The sequence below is a fragment of the Nylanderia fulva genome, unplaced genomic scaffold, assembly GCF_048542155.1.
Source record: "Nylanderia fulva isolate GAGA-0341 unplaced genomic scaffold, ASM4854215v1 Scaffold3, whole genome shotgun sequence".
In the NCBI taxonomy this organism is placed as follows: Eukaryota; Metazoa; Arthropoda; class Insecta; order Hymenoptera; family Formicidae; genus Nylanderia; species Nylanderia fulva.
Window position 1 is genome coordinate 8,404,867 of NW_028190368.1, and position 20,585 is coordinate 8,425,451.

The 20,585-nt window shown below is 34.1% G+C and overlaps 3 protein-coding genes across 4 annotated transcripts in view; 1 reads left to right on the forward strand and 2 right to left on the reverse strand.

The window, feature by feature from the left end:
* LOC114941807 (uncharacterized) overlaps positions 1–2,388 on the reverse strand; it is a 95,389-nt gene extending 93,001 nt beyond the window's left edge. Inside the window, exons 1-2 of the mRNA XM_029316946.2 lie at positions 1,656–2,388; positions 462–584 (exon numbers count right to left, since the gene is read on the reverse strand). The gene's annotated coding sequence lies outside the window, so the exon portion shown is untranslated. The remainder of the gene's footprint in view (positions 1–461; positions 585–1,655) is intronic.
* Positions 2,389–2,944: 556 nt separating this feature from the next.
* Brd7-9 (Bromodomain containing 7/9) lies at positions 2,945–7,983 on the reverse strand. 2 transcript variants are annotated; one of them, XM_029316998.2, is made up of 3 exons: positions 7,220–7,983; positions 4,022–5,722; positions 2,945–3,763 (listed from the first exon to the last, which is right to left on the reverse strand). In XM_029316998.2, the coding sequence occupies exons 1-3, from the start codon at positions 7,263–7,265 to the stop codon at positions 3,090–3,092; spliced, it is 2,421 nt and encodes an 806-aa protein (XP_029172831.1). In that variant the 5' UTR covers positions 7,266–7,983; the 3' UTR covers positions 2,945–3,089. The 2 variants fall into 2 exon arrangements, with proteins under 2 accessions (XP_029172831.1, XP_029172830.1); XM_029316997.2 differs by having other exon boundaries at positions 4,022–5,725.
* A 1,756-nt stretch (positions 7,984–9,739) lies between these two features.
* Positions 9,740–20,585, forward strand: part of kcc (solute carrier family 12 member kcc) — a 77,719-nt gene continuing 66,873 nt past the window's right edge. Inside the window, exon 1 of the mRNA XM_029316988.2 lies at positions 9,740–10,043. Within this exon, the coding sequence (XP_029172821.1) occupies positions 9,971–10,043 (73 nt within the window). The 5' untranslated portion in view covers positions 9,740–9,970. The remainder of the gene's footprint in view (positions 10,044–20,585) is intronic.

The window sequence follows — 20,585 nt, forward strand, 5'->3', positions numbered from 1 at the left end:
ACTTAAAAAATCTCAATATAAATGTGTAATTATCAGATTTTTATTATTATTTAAATTTTTTATATAAAAAATTTATTTATAAAAATTTTTTATAAAAAAAAATAAAGCTTTTTTATATCTAATTTTTTCAGAAATTATATATAGTTTTTATATTAAATATTTATTTCTATATATATATATATATGTATGTATATATTTAATTTGCGTTCTTTAAATAAATATTTAATATAAAAATTTTTATATAATTTACAAAATAACATTTTTTTAGATATAAGAAAGATCTCTTTCTCATAAAAATTTGCTAAATAAAAAATTCCTTATATAAAAAATCTAAATAAACAATAAAAATCTTTTATAATTACACATATATATTGAAATTTTTATTTTTAAAGTATATGTTATGCGTGGCAATAAACAATTTTGCAAGTAACAATAATAAGAAAAGTAAGTTAATATATTACTTTATTTAGTAATTGTCCTTTCTCTCTCTCTTTTTCTGCTGTTAATTTGATGCTTTCCGCTGTGTCTTTCTCTTTTCTTTTCATTATATTGCTTCTTCATGGTACTCGCATAATACCCACGAACTGTTAAACAAAAACCATAGATATAATTAGATCGAAAGAATAACTGCAAATATAGCCTAAGGAATAGATAGAAAGAGAAGGAAAATATATAAAAGTAGCGACTTTCTCACAAGATATTATATGTATATATATATTTTTCCTTTTTACCTTTCAGTCCTTATGCTAATAAATTAAAGAATCTTCGATCTTCTATTATGTTTATAGCAAAAACGGTTGATTAGAATCAGGTTAATTGTACAATTCACCTGTACTACGATAATTGCGTGCGACGTTTTGTACGCCACTCTTGATATTAATCGCGTGATACTTTGCACGGTATTCGATCTCGATATTAATCACGCGACGAACAACATTTATTATATCGCGACAGAGAAATAACGCGAAAAATACAAATGTCCGAAGCTATGATTATATCGCGGTCGCGTCGTTTCGCACATTAACACACAAATAAATTTTAAATGAAGAGGGCGTTGTGAGAAAAGGGGAAAGATTTGCGCGGGAAAATTACGCGCTGCCAACTGTACGCACCTGATGCGACGATACTACACCTGTTGCTCTTAACTGCACTTTTCTGCTCTTTACGCATTTTGAATAATAAATAATGTATGCTCATGATTATTTTATATTATCGCACATTTTACGTTTTATTCTATAAACGCGTTAATAGGAATATATTATTGATAATAAATATTTCAATTATTTAATTAATTATAAACATTATTGAATTGTTTCTTTATATAAATTCTTATAAAAATTTTATATATTCACGCATAAAAAATGAAATTTAATATTTATTTTAAGAATGCAATTGATTTTAATAATAGAAAAGTATGTACATAAATTTTTCTCAAATATATTTTTCTAAAAACTTTTGTATCTCATAAGAAATAAATTATGCAGAATTTTTAAGAAATTATTAAATAAGATTAAATTGTCGCAAAAGATGTGATGGCGAGAAAACAGAGGTTATTTACATATATTCATCATAAATGTAAATTTGTTGAGCTATAACGAAGCACATAACACGTTTTATAGTTAATTAGATAATTAGTATGCATTGCAATGTCTTACCTTTGTACAATATACCTTGAACGCCTTCACAAGCTATTATTGTCATTAAGCTCGGTGTATGTACAGAACAGCAGAACACGTGACACGTGACACGTGACGTGACGTGACGTGACGTGATGTGACGTGACGCGAAGAGCTGTCCGCGCGCTTTTCGAAAATGAACTCTCGCATTTGCAGCGTAAACTATTATCGGACCAATTTCCGAGGATGCATTGCAAAGCAACTAGGAGAAAGGAATGGATGACATGTACGCAAATGCACGTAATTGTGTAGTCAAATGCAATAGCTGAAACAATACTGCCTGACATGAACGGGTTAATGCAATTGGTACCCCGCTGGGAATATATAGTCCATTACATTGCTGCAGAATATTCTCGAGCAAAGTTGAAATAGTTTTCTCTGTCATCTTGAATTAATTAAAAAATAAAATTATATTATTACCTGCTATTTATGCATACATTTAAAATTCTAAGTTTCGAGAAAGAAGTTAGAAAAAAAATTTACCAAAAATTAATATTTTTCTATAAAAATACAGAAAAGTTATATGAAAGTTACATGAAGACTATAGGTGAAAATTAAAGAGTATGCTTTGTTCAATTATAATCCCTTTGATTCTCACAATAGCTTGGAGTTTCTACGCTACTCTATAATTCCGTAGTTTCAACTTCGAGCTTAGAGAATTGAATCGCGTATTAATCTCCTTCAAACTCGAAACATTCGCAAAATATCAGTATCTTTGTATATTGTACAATATATTATATATATATATATATATATATATATATATATATGTAGTACATTTCAGAATCTATATTCTATTAGATACGCTGCAATTGATTTCATTTTCGCTTATGAAGCTATTGCGGTTGCTGCTAGTTTTCCTTTGATTACGCTTTGAAACACAAAATACAGCAGCACTAAACTTATCAGTGATCGATAGCAATATTGTGCATTTCCTTTATGCGCACCCTTTGAAATACTATGTATATATTACTATATTAGCACAGAATCAACATTGTGTTCTTGATAATACACAACATCAAATATAGATATATGTAAATTAAATTTCGCAAAATAAGAAAATATATCTTTAAATCTTATGCATATTCTTTGATCTTTACATCAAGAAAGAAAATATATATAACCCTGTGCGTGTTATTCTTATTAAATTTTATTTTTTTAATCATTTTTCTAATATATTGTTTACATCTCAAACATGTCGTTCGTATTTTTGATGAAGAAAGGATAAAACAAAGTTAAAACGCAAGTGATTAAAATAGAACACAGGATTATATTATTCAATTTATTAATTATATATGAAAAAATTAGCATATCGATAATAAAATGTACAGAAATCTGCATATTTATAATTTATAATTTCTCTATTTATAACTTATATATTGCAAAACACTCAGATTAAAACTTTCATACCCACTAAGACTCAGATAAAATGTCCTCTAGAGTTTTATCGTCGTGGAGAGGCGAGTGTCCCAACGTGGGATCACTTTCGAGAAATTCGCGCAATTCGGACTCAAGATCGGTCACACCGGATGGCTCCGTCGCGCTTAACAGGGACGGTGGCGTCTGACTGCTATGTGTCATACCGATCTGCATCTGAATCGGCGGTGGCGGCTGATTCGCGCCTACAATACTGATGTTCTGATTCTGTTGACCAGTCGGACTCAATAGATTCGTATTCTGAATCGGAGAGGTCGGCAGTAAGTTCGACAACACCTGGTTGTTTCCATTATTCGCATTTGGCGGTAATAACGAATTGTCGGCGACTATGCTAGGGTTATGCGTAATCGGCTCGACTTCCATGGGCTCCGGCCCACCCAAGGGTGCTATGCCCATCGCTCTGCGCAGCCCGTCGACCGGTGCAATCCCCGACGGTGGCAATTTCTTGGCTATGTCGGTTAAATTATCGGTGATCTTCTCGGCCAACATCACTTCAGCTTCCGTTGCTTTAGGAACATTGGACAAATGTGCTGGCGGTGGCGCTGAAAGGCGTTCATGTTGGACCTGTTTCAATCGGTTCAACATTTGCGATGTATCATCCAGGCGACTCTGTAGAACGGCGCGTTCTTCACTGTATTTAAATTCCTCCTCTGTAAATAGAAAAATTATGTGTAATTAAATAATGCGAAAGAAAAGCGTTATTCGTCTCAAAGTTATTAAATTATTCTGACGATTTATTTATTTATTTAAACAAAATGTTCTATTTTGATAAAATTTACAAACATTAATATAAAACATATATATTTAAGCTGAAAAGTTTAGAATATAAGTTAAATTATTGCAAATTAATTGAAAAAATGTTAGATTATTTATTTTTATTCGATTATTCGATAACCTTATAAAATTACCTAAATTCTCTAAGAAGTTTATGTCGATACCGATTTCCGAGAGTGTCTTTAGTTGTTCAAGATCAACTTTCACCTTCTCCAGCGTTGAAATGTTACGATTTATATCCTGTATAGGCTTCTCTAGTATATTTTTGATCTTTTCTTCTTCCTCCCTTAATTTTCGTTTTTCATCAATAAACTTTTTCGTTTTTCTATGATCACCACCTGTGAGAATATCCAACAGATCATCGACCATGGTCAACGTGTAATCACAATCCTTGGCAAAGTCCAGAATTGACTCGGCGTACTGTACAGCTGTCTCATCACCGTAGGTCTGATAGACTAGGTCCGTTTCTTCCTTGGTGAGATTAGAGAAGGTCGAATCAAAGCTTGGCGCGTACGAACCAAATGCTCCGTAATATAATGGTTTTACCGGCTTCGACATGTTTCTACGATCTTCCCGAAATCCAGCCAGTGCTCCTGTGCCGTGGTTTAACTTGCCTATCAATTGGCCTAGTGACACAGGCCTTTGATTGGTTCCAGGAATAATTCCGTCCCCAGGCACGATAATCTGTAGACTGGTAGTGCCGTCTTTCTTCTGTCGCAGAAAGCCCATCTTAGAGTTGGCTCTCTTCAGACTGAGTTTCTCCGATGCTGTTTTGGCCGCCCCTCTCGCTTGCTTCAATATTTCCTCGGGCGTCAAGTCGTCCGGTATCGCCTCGAATTTGCCTAAACTAGCCAGTCTCATTTTTCTCTGATTCTCTTTCCTGAGCTCCTCTGCTTCTTCATTGCGTTCCTCCTGCTCACGCTCTCGCTCGATCTGTTCCTCTGTTACAGGAGCATCCAGATTGTTGGGATCTTCGATGCCTAACTCGAATCCAAGTTCCTCCTTCGTTATATCATTCATATACATCAGGACCGGCCTGAGCTGCCGCAGTTTCTCGGGAGTGACCATCTTCAAACCGACGTGCAAAAGTTTTTTCGCCGCCTTATAATAGATAGTATCGGAATGATTATAAGTCATAGCGTTATCACACATGAGCTTGAAATCATCTACGAATTCTTGCAGATTCTGATAATTGTTGTCGTCTATCTTTTGTTTTATCGTGCTGAAATCCATGGGACTTGTGATTATCTGAGAATAACCAGGCGCGATGCTGTCCGTAACCGGCCAAGCGAAGAATTGCTGTGGATCTCGCTTTTCCATCGACCTCAACAAGTGTTCCAGTAATCTTTGGAGAGGCGTTCGCTCCGCTATTTTTCTAAGAACGCATGTTCTGGGTTCACGATGTGGTGATAGAGAGCTTATATTACTAACGCCGACCCTTAATTCGCCGCTCGACGGTGGCCTGAGCGGTAACAACTGATTGTGATTAGTAGAGGTCTTCTTGGGTACTGGCTCGGCTAAATTTTCGTCGGCATCGCCAACCGATTCCTGACTCGATTCTTCTCTTCGTCTCTTTTTGTCCTTATGATGATGTTTATGCCGTTTATCTTTCTTTTTCTTCTTCTTTTTGAGCTTCTTGTGGCCGACGTATCTGTCGTACTCTGTGTCTCCTTGACTGACAGAATAGTTGAGGCCCAATTGTTGCTGATAATGTTGCGACAACATCGTGGCCTGATTCGGCGACTCACTGCCGTGTTCAGGCGTTCCAGTACTCCCTCCTACTTTTAAAATTAACTTCAAGCTAGGCGGCTTGTCCGTCGTTGTATATTGACCCTCTGCTAAAGAAGAAAAAGAAGAAACACAATCAGCCGTTGCATTCAAAATAAATCTTTTAAAGCAGCGTACTAAAATCTTTCTATAAAAGCTATACATATAATCTGCTGTGTGCTTCATGCAGCAATCTTGCAGGAAATCTTGCAGAAAATTATGCAGGGTAGGAGCATAATATAGCAACACAAGAAACAAAAGACATCGAGAGATGTTGCAATGTGTAATATCGAAAAGAAGTGCAAATTATAAATAATTATAAAATCTACAGGACATTAAAAGAGACAAATGGATGGGATGTATATCGACGATAATATAAAAGATGACTTTATTAACAGGATAGTGACCTTGTTTTCACATTCAACAAACTGGAAGCGAGATGGAAGTAGCTCGACTTAAAATAAATCTTAATAGAAATATATATTATAAAATAATTTCCATTGTTAACATTAAATTGACTGAATAATCGGCGGGAATAATCAGGGAGAACAATCATCAAAATTGAAAATACCTCGCTAAGAGGTGAAGCGAAGCATATATGGCTCTCAATGCCACGATACATAACAGCCATAGGAATTATGCGATTGAAGTGCAACAGGTTTGTCTCTGGTAACTGTCTAAATGTATGTACCTTGTGTCCTATGCATACTATTCTGTTGTAACAACTCTTGTTGCATAAATCTTGTTGCACTTCAACGGATTCAACGGATTAAAAAAAATAATAATTAAAGGGTTTGGGGCAATTGATAATTTTAGAAGCACAGCTAGCTTCTGTCGTGCAACCAGTCCATGTCCGTTGTTATACGTCACTTACTTCTACGTCACGCCTGTTGCTGTGGAACGCTTCGTTTATACTTTCGAATCCACCTCACTTCTACTCCAACCTCTCACTCTCAGTTTGTCCGTGGTGAAAACGTAGTCAAAATTCCTGTGCATCATTAAACTAGTGAGTACGAGAAGGATTCCAATGAAAATTTTTACAAAAAGTGTGAAACATCTGTATTGGATATCAAAAAATAGAAGAAGCTCTTTACTCTGAAGCATTTTTCCTTTTCATTCGAATCCTTATTAATGAATGACACATAAGTACAGAAGTTTGATTTATGGTGCAATGTAATGATGCCTCAGTAACATATATCCTTATCTAAATCTACCCTATTACATTTAATTATCTATTTTTTTTTTTCTCTTATTCGAAGATTATAGTTTTCGGATATAAGTTTTCTCGTTGACAGAGAGTAAATTATTGTATAGCAGATGATATCCCATTATTGTTAATAATCATTCAGTTTCTCGATTGAGATTAGATGACAATCAACGACAATTTCGTTCGATGAGAATCGGACAGGCGGAATAAACAATAGAAGATAGAGAAAAATTCGAAACGACGACGAGCTCGGAAATAGTTGACAACTGTCACAGAACGTAATCCTGGAGTACGACCGAAAGTAAAGTGTCTCGTTCCGAGGAAGAATCGCGGTATATATTTTTCATCCGTTCCTCACCTTCGTGTCTCTCGCGCTTATGCTTTTTATGCTTTTTCGAGCCCATACTTCGCGCGAACCGTTTGACCACAGCTTCGTGCGAAAATACAACAATCGGCGTCTCTCTTGGCGTTACTTCCTCGTAACAACCGCGTTACGTCGCGTACACAGACAACACAGTGGCCGCCATTGGTGACGTCACGTTCGCCCGTGTCGCTCCGCGTTCCGCCGCGTTCCAGTTGCCATGGAAACGGCGGAACGCGCGAACTGTCATGGCGACGCGTTACTCGATCGCCCGCGCGATTCGGATACCGGAGTGTTCGCGTTACTCCGACAATACAAGTACTTGATCTACCATCCGGCTGTTCCATTGTTTTCGGTCGAATAAAGGAGTAGCAGGCGTTTACGAACGATAATTCTCCAAACGCGCCAGATAAATCCATCCTTCGATCTCGATATACGAATACAAAACCGCGATGTGGGAAAGTTTATATACGACGCGTCAGACTCCCGGCGAATTAATAAGAGTTTCATTAGGGAATGTTATAGGTAACGAGCGATTTCTAATATCTAGATTTCGTCGCGAAAAATCGTACACCGACGAGATTTCTCATCTCGACACTCGACGTCGAAGGCGAGAGAATCGCGAAGAGAGAACGCGGACGATTACCCGGCTCCGACTTTCTGACGGGGAAAAAAGCGACTTCGCGTTTCGAACATGGCGGCCGTTTGCGCGTCCGTTCGCGTACAGAGAGCTTCGCGTCGCGGACGAAGGAAACCCTCCCTAACCTAGAAAAATGCCTCGCCTATCGGCACCCGTTGCCGCCGATCTCGCGACGAAGTATATACTCACCTGCGCCGATCGCGACTTCTGGACGACGAACGGCACTCGACGATCCCGAGCGACTCACCTTCGCGCGACGACGGCTCGGCGACGCGATTAAAGGGACGGCGATCAGCTGTTTCTCGCTCGAAACGCCGAGAGATAGACAGACGGAGAAAGAGAGAGAGAGAGAGACGGAGGAGGAGGAGGAACGAAGAGCGAGAAACGCGTTCCTGCGGGCTGCAACTCGGGGAAAAAAATACACAGCTCGCGCTGTGTCTCGTCTCGTGATATACCCGATGTATAAAAGTACGTCTCTCCCGAGAGACTTTCGCCGGAATGCGAGAGATATGACAAATCGAATATATGTAACAATAGAGCGGCAATATATGACATAATATCCTTCTATTTTCAAGTTTTATATTTTCTTATCTCATCTACGGAGGGATATTTAAAAAACAAAGCAGTTAAATTAATTTTTACATCAAATATTGTTCACAAGATTCTCTTTCTGTCTCTTTAAACAAAATAAATTATTGTCGTATAAATATATATATATATATATATGTAATAACGTACAATTTGCAAGACTTTGTTAGTAATAATTAAGTTTTAAAAAAACTTGGAAATAATATTGCGCGAGAAACACTGTTGGAATGTCTCTTATATTTCTTCTTCTCAGAAAATGACTTATATAATTGACGTTTTTTCGCGACACGTTCCGAACGTGATGCGAATATTTATCGCGGTTTCAGAAAAAAAAGGTATTTTGTTGCAATTATCGCGACTCTGTATCTTTCCATAAAAATTTCATTTCGAAACATGTACGCGAATATATGCAATTTTTTGTCGAAGCGTAACATAAAATCATACAATACACCCCGCTTAATCCTCAAATTATGCATTATCTGATTACGTGCAACCGTTTCGATAAATATGACTAGTTACGTCACTGCATATGTGCATTGGGTGGTGGAGGGTCCGCAAGAGGGCGAACCGACACTGCGGAGGTGCAAGAAAAATATATTGAGTACGCTATCAAACACAATTTTGGCGCCAATTCAATGCCTATTCCACCATCTTCTTAAATCAGTCTCGCGTTGTTCACCCTGCTCCTTCCCACTTTTATCTAATCCTTTTGTTTTCCCTCTTACAATTAGTTTCATTCGTTCGTCCATTGTATTATACGCGCTTTTGTACTCCTTTGTCCCTTTGTCATTCTTTGTCCAGTCATCACCGTTTCTTTCTTTCTCGCGCTCTCTCTCTCTCTCTCTCTCCAATCCTACAATAGAATATATACATATATCTGTATACCTTTTAATTTTACCTATACAACAATTATTATAATCATCTGCGTGAAAAATAAGAGGTAAGAGAATCATTTTGCTTTTTTCTTACTCTTTATTCTATTATTCTATTTCATAAATATAGATAAGATTTTAAAGTGTTAGCTCCAAGATAAAAATGAAGCGATCTATCTATACATATTCTCTTTGTCATTCCTCTTATGGCATCATGCCTTTCTCTCTCGGTCATTATTTCACCGCCCTCAAATATTCCCTCTCTCTTTCTATCCGTTTCGTGTCTCTCTCGTACATGTCAGTAATTTCGCCTTACTTCCCTCTTTCTCTGTTCGCTCGCTCGTCCCATCACTCCTCCAGTCAGTGCCCTTACCCCCACTCCGCGCCATCTCGCGTGCAACGATAACACCGGGCCGCGGCGTCGCGCCGCGTACAGTAGCGTTCCGTAATTTCCCGTCAGCGAATGGGGAACGCGCACGCGAGTGTCCGCGCGCGAACGTGCCGATTCGTTCGCATCGTCTCGAGTGTCGCTCGATCGCGCGTCTACGTCGCGGCCGACTGATCGCTGGCCGTCGTGTCCTGTCGTGTCCTGCCATCCGACCCGGACGAAACGAGAAATCGCGCGAGGAAAACTGGCAGAGGAGAACGATGGAGAGGTTTCGAGTGACGCCGGCGAACAACGCCACGCGCCACAGACAACAGTCGCCGGTACGCGATTACGGTGAGTCAATGTTTGTTTGTGTATCGTTGACAGGCGCATACGTATACGTACGTGCGTCTGTATACGTGAGGAAACCCCACGTGCTTTCTAGATGCGAAAGACAGCGGACGCGTGGCTCTCGCTTTGCGCGCGCGCGAGCGTATTTTTAACGCCGATCGCATCTAGTCGCATGTGTCCCGATATATATATGTATATAGAATGTGACCCACCATGTTGCACGCTACCCGCGTGCTCGCGGCTCACTTCACTTCGTTCCCGGAACGACCGGCGCATGGCCGCTGTCGCGGGTCAAAACCCTGGCGCGTCATTCCTATTCCGTGTCTGGGAAAAAGGGGTGGATATCGAGCATGACAGCTTTCGAAGAAACCTAGGTAGAACGTAAAGCTCGTAATGACGTTATAATCATGTCGTTATGATTTTATTCATCGTTTAAAAGGTAGAATGTATCTGTATACCTTTTTTAATATTTTATCTATAAGTAATTATTATATAATCATCCTGAAAGAATGAGGTAAGAGAGAAATTTTTCTTTTGTCACTCTTTATTCTTCTATTTCATAATACATAAAAGTTTGAAACGTCTTGTGCTCCAAGATTAAAGTAAAGTGATCCATCTCTATCTATATATTGTTTTTATTATTCCTCTTATTTGGACAAAAATATTATTTAAAGATATCAGGCATGACAGCTATTATATCGAAGAAACCTATAGGTGGATCATAAAGCTTGTAGTGACGTCATTATGATTTTATTCATCGCTTAAAAGTTAGAATATATCTGTACCTTTTATAATTTTACCTATAAGTAATTATTATATAATCATTCGTAAAGAATGAAGTAAGAGAGAAATTTTTCATTTGTCACGCTTTATTCTTCTATTTCATAATACATAAAAGTTTAAAATATGCTGCTCCAAGATTAAAATAAAGTAATCTATCTCTATTTATATATATTCTCTTTGTCATTCCTCTTATTTAAACAAAAAATATTTAAAGATAACAGAAGGAATCATAGATTTAAAGCCCCCTAATATAAAATAATCGCATATATATAATTTTCAAAAAATGTATGTTGCTTGAATATTGTGAGAATATTAAATAATTATAATATATAGAAATTTTTTTTAAAATGACTTTTAAGTGGTGTCGTCATGATGTCATTATGCCTTTTATATTCTATCTGGGAAGTAGCGATAGCTTCCGGGTAGATAACGAAAAAATATATAGTATATTAAAAACATCGATGCATTGTTTGTTTTGAATGTCAATTAAAGATCTTATCTATCGGTTCGAGGACGAATTAAATTTTGAAAAGTAAAAAAATTCGAATAATTTAAACTATATTTGTCGATAATTCGAAATGTCAATGTCGGGCGATATATTTCGAGTAACGGAAATTAATTGCGAATCAAAATAGGAGAGAATTAGTGCTGCAAAACAAAGCACTTGGCTAGATAATAGACATAATAATTACGTAACAGGGAAGGGAGTCAATCAATCGTGACTTAATAAAGATGCTCGACAGAAAAACATCCGCCATGAATAGCATTATTCTTGCTACATTATTCATGCATTTGCATGCTCAATCGCAACTATTTTTATCCGTATTATCGTTAAATAATACAAAAATATACACGCGAAATATTTTCTTTTTTCGGCGAAGAGCAACAAGTAAATGGCTTATTGATCATTTATCGTCATTATCGTATCTAGACGATTTATTGTTATAACTCGCAGAAAGCTACAATCTGTATGAATATCCAATGTTTTATTGTTCGTATCGTTGCGAATACAGGATAGCTCGGTGTGTCGGAAGCTCTCGTTTCAAGGTCGATCGATTGATCGTCGTCACGACAAAGATTAAGACCGATCGTGTTAGAAGTTCGAAGTTAGCTGCGATCAATACAAAACTGTTTCATAAGCATTTCCTTCACGTCAGTCTTTTGAAAACCTTGATGGCTTAAAAGCCTCTCCTTAGTAAATATTTACCTTTATTAATTGTGTGATAATAAAAATTTATTTATATATAAATATAATATGTATACGTTTAATCTTAATGATTAGATAATTTTAATGACGTAATTTTTTTCTGTATATCAATATTGAATGAATTTATTAATAACAAATGCAGAATTAATTATTAAAATTTTAATGTATCGATGATTAGAGAAATTACAGTGATTTAATTACAATTATAATGATTTAATAGTACAAATAATTTGTCAAGGAATACACATTTGAAATGTGATGCAATTTGTTTGAAATATTTTAAGTATTATATTTATAACGCATGATTATAAGTGAAGTCGAACTTGTGTGACACTTTGCTTTATTTTTCTTAAATAATAGCGTAATAATTAAATCTTCAATATATTTAAAATGAAAAATGAAGAAAAAAATATTAAGTAAAAGGTCTTAATATATGAATCAGGTATCATACATATATACAAATATAAAGAAAGTTAACTTGACTAAACCTTTCAATTAAATCACTATTTCATTAATTGACCATATATTAGTATTTGAATCAAATACATGTTTTGTTAAATTTAATATGCCATATTTAATTTAAATCTTTTATATGTTCAATTAACAAAATATTTAGTTGAAAGGTTTAGTTAATACTTTTTTTTACAGTGTAGTTTTCTCGCAAGTTTACAATTTATAATATTGTCAGAGAATTTATGATTGACTGCGACCAGCTTTGAGTTGCTTTATATTTTCTCGAAACTCGGGCTGGCATCGTGCGCAAAGCCTGGCTATTTTTGTCGAGAAACGATCGTCTCAGACGCACTAATAAATGACAATTTAGCGCTGCGGCACTTCCGCTTAATAACATGGCTTTTCGATTTTATTGATGGTTCAGACATAAATTAATTCTCGGTGCTGATATTTTCATTGATATATGTGCCATTGTGCATCATTTTTCCATTATATTAATCATAAAGCGACATACAGTAAGTAAACTTTGTCATTAAATTAATCAAAGAGTATTGCGTTCAATGTTGAAAATCGTTCCAAGAATTCGAGTTATCGCATCATTCAGTTATCAGCGTGTACGATCAATATTTATATTTCGCACCGTGACATTTTGTAAGTTACTCTTTCATTTAAACACAAGTATTTGGCAAAATATTACATGTATTTTGCAAGATATTATACTGTTCTTGTCGTCAAAAAGGAAATGTCAAAAAAGGAAATGTGATGCATCGGTTACACATTTATTAGCATCAAAAAAGTACGCCTGTTTCTTGCAGATTAATCTGCGTAAACTAAGCGCAGTGAACTGCAATGAGATAAATACCTTATCACATCAGTTGCAAGCAAAATTGCTTGACGCGAATCAATGCGATGCATGTCCCATGAGAGGATAATTATAATATTGTCACCGCAATAACCGGGATTGCTGCATACAGTATATAGCATTTGAAGATGCTCGGACATTCTATTCCGTAGAAAATTTAAAATTCATTAAAACTTTTCCCTTACAATAATGTTATTTTAAACATAACATCCTATAGTAGTATCCAAAATAAAAAATGATTTAGTTCACTTTATATCTAATTTAAAAAATACCATAAAATTTAAATAACGTAGCACTATAATTGTTAAAATTTTAGAAAAAAACTTTTTTGAAAGAATATAGAAATTGAAATTCTTCAATTATAAATTATTTAAGATATTTAAAGCTTTCATGACTAATCGCAATCTTATCATTTTTATTATTTTCTATTATTCAATATCTGAAAGAACAGTGATTCTTTCAGATAATCTATATTAAAACATTCATGCATAGGGAGGGTTTCATTGCATCTTAAGTTTACATTTTCTATTATATATATATTATATATCAGTATTACTTATATGTATGTATATCACTTCGTAATTGCTTCTCCTGTGAATTTTATCGTCCAATACGCGATAACTAAAACATATACTATAGATAGTGTATCATTATCGTCCTCGAATTTTTCGATGATGATTCACAAAACTTTAAAAATCGTTACTATTATTTTACAAATATATTGTATGAAAATGATATGATGATTGAAATGTATTATTCTAATAAAAAATACAAGAAAAAATTCAACTCTACAGGATGTATCTAAATAAGTGTGAACAATTTTAGATGATTCTTTATCGAAAATTAAAGGGAGTTTCTTATATAAACATATACTCTTATATCCCTCCTTGGTTACACTTTTCTAAAGAGTAAAAATTAATTTATTTTTTTTTTTCAAATTTCACACAAATTAAAAAAATGAAACGGAAAATATACACCAAATTTCATTTTTTAATTTGTCTAACTTTATTTTTACTTCCTTCTTTAGGAAAAATGTAACTTCTCAGGGAGGGATATAATAATATATATTTATATAAGAAATCTTTCTTAATTTTCGAGAAAGAATCATCTAAAATTTTTCGTATTTATTTAGATACACTCTGTATATGTACTTTATATATATTTAAACTTTAATATTATTCAATCTCTATTTTATGACGATCTCATTTTATATTTTCGTATAAATTTGATATGATCTGAGTCAAAAAATTACGGGGTATAATAGTATATATTTATATAAGAAATCTTTCTTAATTTTCGAGAAAGAATCATCTAAAATTTTTCGTATTTATTTAGATACACCCTGTATATGTACTTTATATATATTTAAACTTTAATATTATTCAATCTCTATTTTATGACGATCTCATTTTATATTTTCGTATAAATTTGATATGATCTGAGTCAAAAACTACGGAAGATCGGAACACCGCCAATAATCCAGGATTAAAATATCCATGTGATTCGCATCTCTCCTACGCCGGATGATTATATGCATCATTCTGAATCTCCGTAGAGCTCGTTTAATTTGGTACGCGATAAATACTCAAGGAAAATAAATTCTTTGACGTTCCATAATTGCAGCTGCAATGACGCGTTTTTGGAATGAGTGCATGTGCACGTGTCCTCCGCCTTTCTCTTCCACCCACGCACATACACATACTATATAGTATGTAACGAACAAGATCAAAACAAAGTTTCGTATCTGATAATAATGAATCATCTCGTGAAGCGAGATAAAATTCGATTGTGCGAATGTAACGTGACACATTTTAGAAAAAGGAAACCGTCTGACCTCTGACTCACAAGCTTCGTATGAGAACCACTCGCGAGCGACATCGGTCCGAAGGCCGGACTTTGTCGATGAGGAAACTCGCCCTGGCAGGGTGAGACAGGGGAGGATTGTGCAGCTGCATCTCTGTTACAAAGCAGATTCGACGGTGGTCGATAATCGCGCAACCTCGCCCTACCCCAGGGATCGTACTTACACGTGTCGCTCTTGTGATCTTTCCCTTTAAATTAGTTTTATCTATCTTTGTTTCTCTTTTTCTAATGTTATAATACTTATGAAGAAAGTTTATACTCTCGTACTATAAATCCAATTTTATTGAATTTTTGCTTGGAACAATTTTTTAAAATATAAAATTACTTTTATATAAAACTAAAATGTTGGTTTAAATAGAGGAGAAAATTTCTCTAGAGGAATTTAAAATAAAAGTTGAAATTACTTTAGAATATTGATAAGAGAGAGAGAGAGAGAGAGTACTGAAAAAATAGGTTGCAAAATTTTATGTTAATAGTAACATCTATCCTCTAATTTTATTACTATTATCTTTAATTATAATTATTGATTATTAAATACATGTTTTATTTTGCGAATCGACTTAATTGGTCGACTTAATTCCAGACAGATTTTTTTAATAATTTTTTCATTGTAATATTTGATGATGTCAGCTCTCTTATTGTTAGATATATAGATTTATAGTGAGTGTTTTTTTTTTATTATTCTCATTGTATCTATATTCTGAATAATTAGCATTGAATGCAGCTCTGTTTCGTGTTGACATTGAACTTGATTTTAGTAGATTAGGCAAATCAAATACAGGATTAGTCGGAGATATAACGCGAAATTATTTAATGAAAATGCTTGCACATATGTTTAATTATACATGCACACACATGCATCTATGTACAATATTCGCCCTGTAAATGTCAAGTAAAGCACGTGGCGCCCTCAAACAAATGAAGATAGAGAGAAGATACGACTGTTGGTTATAACTTTTTTATCCACATAAGGGATAATTTTGATGAAAAATATGTTAGAATTTTTAGAATCATTTACTTCCATAACAAATATTATAATGTATTGTTATAATACGTTTTCGCGTATCGATTTTTTTTATTAATTTTCTAAAATAAATTTTACAAGAATTTCCTGTTTTTCTATATAAAGAAATCATGATTAAAATTACATAATATATCTTGAAATATATCTTAAAAAAAATATAAAAAAATATAAAAAAATATTTTTATTGATTAATTTGTTTTCTATATATGCATTCATAAATCAAATTGGCATTAAATAATGGCTCAATTAAATAGTCAAATAATATATCAAATTTTTAATAAAAGCTATAAAGTTATATAATTGTGCCGATATTGCATACAAGACGGATGCAATCAATGCAATCGTATTTTCTGCAAATATTATATTTTATTTTTGTGAGACGTAGCGTGCACACAAGACTATGAAATGTCGGAATAACTTGTACCGTGAAAGATATGCATTTCCATATGTGACACGATATGTCAGTGTGATATTATGTACGAACCGACATTTCGCAACTTTGGCACATCGCCAGAATAGGAACATGACTTTCGGATGCGTTTCACCGATATTATGTTAAATATCCTTTCGCACGTCGACGAAAACGACGTACGCATATTAATGTGCGATAAAGATATAAATAAAATTTAGTATTTCTTAAAAACTGACATTTAAATAGGAAGAAATTAATTGAATAATAATTCAAATAATCTACATTTTGAATCGAAGTATCTTTTATACGAAAGAATATTTTTCGCGTATCAAGAATTTTAATATATATATATATATATACAGGGTGTCCGGTAACTAACGGACCAACGATTACAAGTGGATTCTTTGGTCAATTTGGGAACGATTTTTCCTCAGCGAAAATGTCGAAACAGGTCATCATTTTTTACAACTTTCCAATATTTGTCATTATGTATCTTTATAACTAAGCCTCAAACTAAAATTTTATTATAGTAAACTCTACCTGAAATTAACTGAAGAATGTAATTATATTAGACTTTTAACTCCAAACTTATTTTTTTCAATCGCTTATAACTCGAAAATTATTGACTTCTCATTTTTGCTAAGGAAAAATCATCTCCAAATTGGTCAGAGAATCCGCCCTTAATCATTGGTCCGTTAGTTACCGGACACCCTGTATATATATATATATATATATATATATATATATATATATATATTATTTTTTTCGATATTATATACCTATATGTATACGTACTAGTCGCATAAATAAAAGAATTATTTTGAACTCCGACTAAAAATCCGGATATACGAACACGTGAGAGAAGTTATCGCGTCGTTTTTATAATCCGTAGCTTTTATACTGATTGTGAGCGAAAGAGCGAGAAAGCTTAAGCGGACAATACTGGTTTGATCCCACGGCCAATTCCTCGATATATTCTCATTCCACGAAAAGCGAGGAAGTGGTCGACGGCGGCGGCCTTTCATTCATAAAGCGGATCTTCTCATTTTAACGAGACGCATTTCGACGCGAAAACGAACATGCTGTGGCTGGTGTTTGTGAGAAAAAACGGGGACCCGCGTGTCAATTGACATTTATTCTCGGCGATACGTCACGACGAATTCCCATCATAATACACAATAACTGAGTTTGAAGAGAAAGAGAAAATCTTCGGTTTTCAGCGATACTAAAAATACAACGAATTGTCGCACGAATTTCGCAAGAACCTCTAATTAAAGATTACATGTAATTTTACATGGCAACATTCAAAATGTCATTCTATTAATTAACGACTTGGCATTATTACTACTCGACTTTCTCTCAATTAAAATTTATATAAAATTAAAAATAAAATTTAATTATTATAATTTAATTGGTGATTTAATTTTACTGCACCAATTTTTAAATATACATAAACATGAATAATAAAAGTTTTTAATTCTTATATTGTTGGATATAATTATGTTGAAATTTCATTCTTACACATATTTAAACATATAAAAGTCAAGATGTCAATTCTATACGGGAGTACATAAATCAATACTGCTGATTTGCGAAAAACTATCACTTTTTTCGGAGAAAATGCACTCGAGCATATCTTCAGAATGATCTCGAATTAGGATCTGAAATAATGCTGCGTCGCGCATAGGAATTCAGTCGGGGTTAAAGGGGTTAAAGCGCCGTAATCTGCCGCGTCAGGCAGGCGGAATTGGAGGCAAAAATCCAGCCAGTGGTTGAATCACCCTGATGGCATGACTATAGTTGAGTGACTATAAAGTGAGAGCTTTAACCGGTTTGCCGCGTATGTTTGTGTGCATGTATGTATGTGTAGGTGTGTGTGTTGTGTGAAAACAATAACGCCGTAATTGGGCCAATAATAAAATAATCGTTAGATACTCGGGCGCTGCATATTTCCATCAAGCTCTCTCTTTTTCTCTTTCTCTCTCGTTCTCTTTCTACATCACATCTTCATGTGCATTTAAACGTGGAAGATGTCGGTCTCGTATTCGCGTTAAACACGCGTCTTACGCAATTGCGGCATGTCGTACGTATAGGAACTTTCAAACGAGAAATTAAATTGCTGGGAAATTTTTGCATGAAAGCTGCAGACGCGCTAGTGCTAATTAGCTTATATTATACGAACGGAATATTTAAATAGTATCCCATTTTAGGAAATTAGAGTCGTAATCTTTTGATCGCATATGGTTAATCTGGCTAAATTTTATGAAAAGAGAGTTTAATTTAGCTTTTTCTTATCCTACAATCAGTAATATCTTAATATATTCTAAGTTTAGATTTGATTTTTATCATTTTGCTATATTAGATACTATATGTGTGTGTATATTTTGGTTTTATAACGACGAAATAGTGATAGAAAAATATGACTAATTAATGAAAATATCATAAAGTATCGAAGGGAATCGGATGGTAAAATATTTTTTTTTTTTTAACTCGAATATGTATGAACTGCGAAGGTCGAAATTCACGAGTGTATTCGAAGCGATTTCCGGTTATCCAGACTTCCGACAGTCGATACAATGCCGGCGATTTATCGGGTGCAGAGTGCTCTAGTATCGCTGATTTCGATCAACAAAGTCCTTGGAAGAAGTAGTTATTGCATAAAAGCATATATAGGATGACTCACTATGTATCGAAAATAATTTTGCTCGCTTTCTCTCTAAAATTGCAAATTATCAAGAAGAGCAAAGTATAGTTCTTCGAGTATAAGAGATGAAAAATTGATAATTTAAACAAAAAATAACAGAATGCACCTAACAACAAATTCTGTAATTTAAAATAAATTTAAAATGTTGATCTCGTAGAAAATCAAAAGAGATTTGCCAAGATAGTATCCAATTTCTTTGGGACAAAATTTTCTATCGATCTCCGGTATATAATGTAGAATTTTATAGACAAAATATAGAAAAAGAACCTTTTCGCGGAAAAGTTGTTGACGTTGTCATCCGACTTGAGCTCCACCCTATATAGCTCGGAATCGGTCGATGAGACCTTATGTACCCTAAACTATCTCCTGGAAATGTATTATGCAACGGACGCGTACTCACCACCGGCTATGTGCAGCTCTTTAATTGAGCTTTAATACTTATCTTTCTGGCTTTGCCTTTGTCCTCGCGCGCAACATATCATTCCGCGAAATGATACGTGCCTTTTGACATTAAATATTTTAATCGTGAGCAACTCCCTATCTCTTTCTCTCGCTTTTGTCGGACACGGTTACGGTCGTCTATATCCGTCCACTCGGTAAACGCATATCTCTTGGTCATATATTATAACGGTTATTAACAGACTATGGAGAGAAAAGCATGTCGAAGAAAGACAAATATATGTGTTCACATTAAAAAGCTATACATTTCTTTGTTATTTAGACATTTCATTTAAATAGAATATTAATTTAAATACTCTTATGAGCTATTTTTCTTTTTTATTATATTACATATTGGCACAGAGCTAAACATTGACGCTATGATTATTGTTTTGTTATTTAAAAATTTAATATTAATTGAAATACTTTTATAACTAATCTATTATTATTATTATTATTAAATTAAATATATTATTTTTATTTTATTTTATTTTATTAAATATTTTATATTAATACAATAAAATGTTTTTAATTTATTAATGCGTTTATATGGGAAATATAAAAGAGAAAATTTACATAAATGTATACTTAATTGAAATATGTTGTTAGTGCAAGTTATAAAATTCTAAAAACTTGTAAGTAATATGAGTAATAAAGTATACCTACATAAGTAACAAGTATTTTTGCAGTTACGTTTATTATTATGATTTTAAATTAATATACAATAATGAAATATGAGTTTGCAGAGTTTAATGGTTACTTAACAGAGTTTATAAATTCTTGTTATTTTTGAAAAAAA